The 7,914-nt window shown below is 43.1% G+C and overlaps 1 protein-coding gene across 1 annotated transcript; it reads right to left on the reverse strand.

Moving 5' to 3' along the window:
• Positions 1-517: 517 nt before the first annotated feature.
• LOC124697163 (beta-glucosidase 7-like) lies at positions 518-6,075 on the reverse strand. Its single transcript, XM_047229793.1, has 11 exons — positions 6,045-6,075; positions 5,072-5,130; positions 4,567-4,642; positions 4,385-4,456; positions 4,202-4,289; positions 3,638-3,881; positions 3,345-3,460; positions 3,019-3,236; positions 2,901-2,932; positions 2,634-2,736; positions 518-792 (listed from the first exon to the last, which is right to left on the reverse strand). The coding sequence occupies exons 1-11, from the start codon at positions 6,073-6,075 to the stop codon at positions 518-520; spliced, it is 1,314 nt and encodes a 437-aa protein (XP_047085749.1).
• Between the last annotated feature and the right edge of the window lie 1,839 nt (positions 6,076-7,914).

The following is a 7,914-nucleotide window of genomic DNA, read 5'->3' on the forward strand; positions in this document are numbered from 1 at the left end:
CTGTTCGTGTCCTTCATGTACCATCCAGCTCACAGTACGCCAACATCTTCACTAAGGGGCTGCCTATGGCTTTGTTTCAGGAGTTTAAGTCCAGTCTTCATGTCGCTATACCTTCCAGTTCAGACTGCGGGGGCGTGTTAGGCAACCGACCGGTCTGGCCCAGCCCAGCCGCCGGCGGTTAGGGTTTAGGATTAAGCCTCAAGTTAACTTGTAACTCAAGATGTACTCTGTCTATATATATACATGATCAGACACAAGGAGGGCCATTGAGTCACCCGTGATCTCATTGTTTCAAAGGCTTTCCCCAAAAAAAGCTCGTCTTCACTAATAACTGCAGGAAATTGCATGAATGAAATGCAAGACTGATGAATCAATCACTGTGCCATATTTTTATTTATGTATGGCTCTAGGGCAGAGAATGCCTCTGGTATGTGGTGCCATCCAAATAACAGTCAACCGTAGGCAGACACTCAACATGATGGTGATACATCAAGTTGGTTAATTCACAGGCACTCCATCAGTGTTCGATCTGCAACAGGTCCCTGAACCAGTAGGCCGACTTCTTCGGGTAGCGCTCGAGGGTGTTGAAGTCGACGTACATGATGCCGAACTTGGACGTGTAACCTAAGAGCCACTCAAAGTTGTCGAGGAGAGCCCACGCAAAGAAGCCATGCACATTGGGGCCGCCGTCGATGGCTCTCTTCAGCTCGCTGAGGTAGCTCTGGTAGTACCCAACCCTTGTGTCATCTTGCACACACTCATCGCGGCTAAGGTTCCCAGGTTGATCCATTCCTGCCGACATGATGATAAGATTAGTGATGTACATGAAGCTCGAAACCTGAAATTAATTTTAGCAGTTTTTGAGCAATTATCAGGATTGAAAATTAACTTCCATAAAAGTGAATTGTTCTGCTTCGGTGATGCCCAAGATGATGTAGCTCTGTATACAGAGTTATTTGGTTGTGGGCAAGGCCAATTTCCGATTCGCTATTTGGGTATTCCGATTCATTATCGGAGACTGACAATTGCGGAATGGAAATTAGTGGAAGAAAGATTACAAAAACGCCTTAGTAGTTGGAAAGGTAAATTGTTGTCCCTGGGTGGAAGATTGGTACTCATTAATTCAGTACTAACTAATATGGTACTGTATATGCTATCATTCTTCATCCTACCAAAAGGAATTCTGCATAAACTCGATTATTATCGATCCAGATTCTTTTGGCAAGGGGACAACGAGAAAAAGAAATATCGACTGGTTAAATGGAGTATAGTTTGTAGTCCCAAAGATCAAGGAGGGCTTGGAGTTCATGACCTGGAGGTCAAGAATTCAGCTCTTCTGGGTAAATGGCTTTTTAAGCTACTTACGGAGGATGGGATTTGGCAAACTATACTTCGGAGAAAGTACATCGGCTCGAAGACATTATCTCAGGTGGTTTGGAAACCTGGGGATTCACACTTCTGGGCTGGTCTCATGGCGACAAAAAATATCTTCTTTCGACATGGGACTTTCTCCATTAAGAATGGAGCACAGATACGGTTCTGGGAAGATGTTTAGCTCGACAATGCTCCCCTAAGTGAACAGTATCCCGCTTTGTATAGAATTGCACGTCGCCAAGGTGATACCATTGCAACTGTAATGGCTACTTCACCCCGAATGTGACGTTCAGACGGGTTTTACTAGGACAAAGGCTTGTGGCATGGAACAATCTAATTCAGCGGCTTGGAGATATTCAGTTATCACCAGAGCCAGATGAATTTCGATGGAACCTCCATGTAGATGGTACTTTTTCTGTAAAATCTTTATACAATGCGATCCTGCTTTCTGATTTACCAGTTGATAATAATAATAAAATTTGGAAGATGAAGATACCATTAAAAATTAAAATTTTTGGATGGTATCTTCGTCGCGGGGTTATCCTCACCAAAGACAATCTTGTTAAGCGGAATTGGCACGGAAGTACACGATGTGTCTTTTGTCATCATGATGAAACCATCAAACATTTATTCTTCCAGTGCCAGTTTGCGAGATCTATATGATCAGTCATCCAAGTAGCGTCTACCTTGTATCCGCCGACTAGTGTCGCTAATGTCTTTGGCAATTGGCTTCATGGTATTAACTCAAGGTTTAAAATGCTTCTTAGGATGGGGGCGCTAGCAGTTATCTGGGCGCTCTGGCTATGTAGAAATGACAAGATCTTTAATGACAAAAATTGCTCTTTGTTGCAGGTCATCTACAGATGCACAGGTATTCTCCGTTCGTGGTTACCTCTTCAGCGTGTGGAGAACCGAGACCTATTTACGGAGGTCTGTACACGGTTGGAGGATACGGCGAGGGATACTTTTTCCCTACATGGGTGGCAGCATAGTCTACGGATAGTAGCTCCTCCCACATCTTAGGCGTCATATGATTCATCGTTCCGATATGTATTTCGCCTTTTTATTTTTGTAACTCTGGACTTTTGAGACAACAAACGGCTGTGTGCATCCTAGTTATGCAGAGGCGGGATGTAATTGCTTCTTGAAGTAATAAAGCATCCTTTATCGAAAAAAATGATAAGATGATTGAGAGTTATGAAGTCGAAAACTGGATCATAAAACCAAAAGGAAGAGATACACGGAGCTGTATTCAGTACCGTTTTCCATTATGAGCGCTGCTGGATTTCCATACTTCTGCCTGATGTAGTTCATAGATCCGTACATCCCAAACGGGGTGATGTAGAGCCAGTCAGAGTTCGCCTGTAATGATTCACGCGTTGACAAGGATTCATCATATTAATTTCGAACTCAACAGTGCAGTCATGCAGTTGTCGAAGAAAATAAATTGAGCTGAACAATCGTTGCAGCTAAGATGAACTGACAAACGATGGACTGAAAATAAATATGCAGTGGTGCAAATATACCCTTTTTCCAATCGGTTTGCCCTTTCGCTCATCTGTGAATTTCAGCGACAAAGGATCAACTGACAATATTTAGTGACATATATTTATTGATGTGAAACCTACAGCTGATGAAACTCACAGTTATAATGGACCTGCCAATCCTTTGAGTAGCTAATTGGCGTCTGGTTCAGCAATTTCTCCTTCGTCATGTAGATAGCTGTGTAGTGATTAATCCCAATATAGTCCCATGAGCCCTTGACTAATTTAACTTGATCGGGAGTGAACCTGGGCAACCTCTCTTTCACAATATCTTGCATCGTCTGCGGGTACTGTCCATTTATTAGTGGATCCATATACATGTATCCAACAACCGTTGATTTTTTTCAAATAAAGGAGTATGATGCAACCATCTATTTTTTCAATATAAAACACTCTGTTAAAGGAAACTAGTACAGATGAACTTACCAACCAACTTGGAAGTCCCTGGCTCTTTGAGCTGCTGCTTGATCTTCGGTTGAGTTGGTAAGCCCCTCGTACCAACTGAAGTCCAGAACTATTCCAATCTTCCCTTGCTGAGATGCCTACAATTTGTATTTATTAATATAATTCCATCGGCAGTCTAGAGAGAATAAAGACCATGGCCAATTATACATATCCGATATCACAAGTAGTACTTGTCACACTTGATTTTGAAGAGAGAAATAATACAAACTACAACCCTGAAGGATCCTATTACAATTCTGTAAGTTGAAAAATACCTGATACTTATTGCGGTATCTTGCAACTGCATAACCATGTGATAGGAGAAGATTATGAGAAACACTGTAAGGTTCTGTTGCTGAGTTCCCACCAGCAGTGCATTTGGTGCACCTTTGAGGAGGTTGATACCCGGTATCATAACCACTAAGCGCAACTCTGCTTGGTTCATTGAACGTAAACCAGTTCTTTACACGATTGCCAAAGGTCTTGAAACAGAAGTCAGCATAATCTGCAAATAGTTCTCTGAAAAAAAATATTATAGAGATAATCAAGCGCTGCTCATTTGCAGCCTTTCACACCTATCGAGACATATAGAGTTTGTTTGTTCTGAAGTCAACGTTTGGATAAACATACAAAAACTTCCACCTTTTTTCAATATGTGGAGTCACTTATAAAATATAATAAATAGTTACAGATTGTAAAAAACAGTAACTAGCATATTATCGAAACCATTTATCTTGTATGCTTCTAATTCCTAAACAATTAGTCTAGACTAACTCTGAATGAGAATGTAAATCTAACACATTAGTAGATAAGGAAGATCAAATACTAGTTTGACTTGCCCTGTCTTTGCATTTAACCAGCCTCCATACTTCTTCTCAAGTGCAAGAGGGAGATCATAGTGGTGAAGATTAACATAAGGAGTGACACCTGCTCAGTTTTCATTGAAACATTCAGATATCAATGTATTCAAGTTCTGATGAAAGTTTCAGAGAATTTGAAATAGACGCTTTGCTATGCTGTACCTTTGTGAAGCAGGTAGTCTATCAGATTGTTGTAGTACGCTACGCCTTCTTCGTTAACTTCTCCTTCACCATCTGTACAAATCAAAGACAAATCAGTGGCGGAAACAGCTTGTGTTGAGCGAGAGAAATATCGGAGTTATGTACGAGCATGCTACTACTCCAGTGGAATTCGGTATATATACCTGGGAAGATTCTGGACCATGAGATAGAAAACCGGTATGCATCGAAATTCAATCCTTTCATGAGATTAACATCCTCCTGTCCCAGCATAAAAAGGAGTAACCACTGATCATATTAGTAAGAAGAGTAATCAACTAGCCAAATAAAGAAACGTGAGGCAGATCCCGAAAGAAAGGTATGCAAGCCCTATGTGTTCCAGCCAATAATGCATTTTGATCCAGTGGGCACTCTTGGGATATACTCCCTCCGTCCACAAATAAGTGTACATCTAGGTTTGTGTTTAGTCAAACTCTTTAAACTTTGACCAAATATAAAAAATAGTAGCATTTATGACACTAATTTATTATCCCGAGATTCGTTTTGAAATGTAATTTCAAATTATACCAAAATTTTATTATATATGTTTCTACTTTTTTTTCACGGTTGGTCAAAATTTAAAATGTTTGACTTAGTACAAAAGCTAGAAGTACACTTATTTGTGGACGGAGGGAGTACATATACTAGTACCTTGTAGCGATGGTACTGATCTGTTGTGACGTCTGCATTTTGATCTCCCTTAATTTTTCCTGTTCATTGCAACTCAGAATCAGAGAAGGGAATTTGACGGAACAAGGTGAGGCGATAACAAATGAATCGCTACTTGGGCTGTTAGTGTGTAAGTATCAGGCATCGGGATAAAGAAGAAGAACAAACTTGGAATCGCAGTTAAAATCCTAAGTCCATTTGTTTTTTGCGGGTACCTAAGTCCAGTATTTAGATGCACAGATCTTATCTTCCAACGTTAAACACATCTAGTATAAATAAACACTGAATTGGTCGGTGTCCAACATTCCATATACTAGACGCAGTCTGTTAGCAGAGTGTAGCTAAGAACTAGTAGAAAATGGATGAATGTGGCACACTCTCGGAGTATTTGTGGGCGGAGCGCGTCCTAACATTGCGGCGAACTAATTGACGGCGGCGCGGTAGAGCGGCATCACCTATTTCTGGCATGCGTTGTGCTGGCGCTACCAGAGCTTACAAGACAGAGTTGTTCTTACGCCAAACTCGGCAAGCAACAAAAGAGCAACTACTCCCATGACTAGGACTGATCAGAGCAAGATCCAAGATAACAACAGCGACAGCATGTACTTCCCAGCGACAACAACACTCTCCCACGAATCACCACTGCTGCAAAATATATGACAAGGAACACCGCACGAATTGGATGAGGATATTTATCCGCTTATTAAAACAAAAAAAAATGATTTCTGGTATTCCGGAGCATCCACGCACCAAATAGCCGCCGCCCCTATCACAAAAGAATCGAAAACCTCTCTGATATCACGGCGTCGAAATAATTGCCGGCGGCGCGGTAGAGCAGACATCAGCTATTTCTGGACATCGGCAAGCAACTACACCCATGAGCCATGACTAAGATAACCACAGAGCAAAATCTAAGAGAACAACAACAGAAACACGCACTTCCCAGCAAGGAAACCACCCTCCCACGACACGTCGACACCGACCATTGCTGCAAAAGGGAGATGACAAGGAACGCCTCGCTGGTGAGACAATGAACATTTATTTTTTATAGATAAAAGGAATATATTAATAACGGGAAGATATCAATTACACCTAGTCACTGCACACATCAAGGATGAAAACAGCCAAGAATAAAATATAAAAGAGAAAAATATAAAAGAAAACCCGACCGCGGTAATGAAACGCTCTCAACAACAACATTCTAAGAGCATGTCTAACAGGCCCCGTATAACCCTCCCACCCCGTAAAATTCCGGCGGGATACGGGGCCGGCGCGAGTTTGGGCGTCTAGCAGGCCCCGTATTCGGGCCGGCCCGTTTCGGCGGAATACGGGGCCCAGGAAATCGGCCCCGTCGCCCCGTACAAACAGTGGGCGCAGGTGCCAGTGAGGGGTTAACCCCTCACTCGCAACCCTAGCTCCGCCGTGCGCCGCCGCCTCCTCCTCCTGCTCCGGCGAGCAATTAGCCGCTCCCCCGCGCCGCATTCCACCCGCCGCCACCTGCATGGACTCCCGCCGCCGCAGTAGCGCCTCGCCGGCGAGCGGATCGAAGCGATCCCGCTCGCTGGACACCGTGGAGGAAGCGTGGCGGCTTTTCTGCAAAAGATCCGCCGCCGGCAGCCGTCGCGCGGCCTTCTTGAAGGCGATTGAAGACTCCCTCAAGGACGCCGCCGAGAAGGACGCGGCGGAGGAGGAAGAAAGGGCGGCGGCCATCGCCGCCGTGCAGGAGGCGGTGGCGCGGGAGGCGGTGGCGCGGGAGGCGCAGGCGCAGGCGGCGACCATCGTCTACCTCTCCGACTAGAAGTCGCGAGCCGATCGCGCATTTTGTATGTATGTAGGTACGTCGATTTCCATGTATGATCGACGAACTATGAATGAAAGTTTCCCGGGGTTTTAAATTTACAAATATACGGGGTCAAATACGGGTTCTGCTAGACGGATCGGTGTCTGATCGACCATTTTTTTATACGGGGCGAAATTCGAGCGTTATACGGGGCAGAAAAGTAAGGGGCCTGTTAGACATGCTCTAACTACCACAAACGACAATACCTGGACCGCATAAAAGGTTCTCTAAAAACGATGCCTCTAAGAAGGAAAAGATGCACAAGCGTTCTTACGCCATATGCCACACTCGGCGAGCAACAAAATTGTTTCTCTTAAGAACAATGTTCAAATTCTACAGGAAAGGACAAAGACCGTTGAAGCATAATTGGGGAAGATAGCTGAAAGCCAAACTATAATATTTGCTAGATTTTCAGGTAAGGCAGAACCAAACCCCGTTGAAGACCTCAAAATGATGAGGATCGATAGAGAAGGAGAAGGACCTGAAGAACTAGACTATAGCAATGCTCCAACAACAGAGTACTCTGTAGAAGATCTAGTGAAGATGATCACGGTCAAACGCCCCAGAATCGATGAAGGTAATGGTGCCATATACCACCAATTTATTCATGAAGTAGCATGCAAAGTTCGTGATTTAGAACAGCAAGATAAGAAGCTAGCTGAAAAACTCCCAGCTAAGCTTAATGATATATTTGAGCCCACTATTAAAATTCATATTGGAAAAAAATGAGGTGGTTGCACTTTGTGATCTTGGTGCAAGCGTCTCTACCATTCCAAAAAGCTTATTTGATAAGTTAAGAATGGGGTCATTTAAAACTACTGAGTTAAGACTTCATTTAGCTGATTCAACTTATAGACAGGCTGTAGGAATTAAAGATAATATTGTAGTAGAAATTAAATGATGTCATGCTCTTATTGATCTTGTTATTGTGGATATGCATGAAGATCTTATAGCTCATATAATTTTATAAATGTCATTTCTTAGA

The sequence above is a fragment of the Lolium rigidum genome, chromosome 3 (genome assembly GCF_022539505.1).
Source record: "Lolium rigidum isolate FL_2022 chromosome 3, APGP_CSIRO_Lrig_0.1, whole genome shotgun sequence".
Classification (NCBI taxonomy): domain Eukaryota; kingdom Viridiplantae; phylum Streptophyta; class Magnoliopsida; order Poales; family Poaceae; genus Lolium; species Lolium rigidum.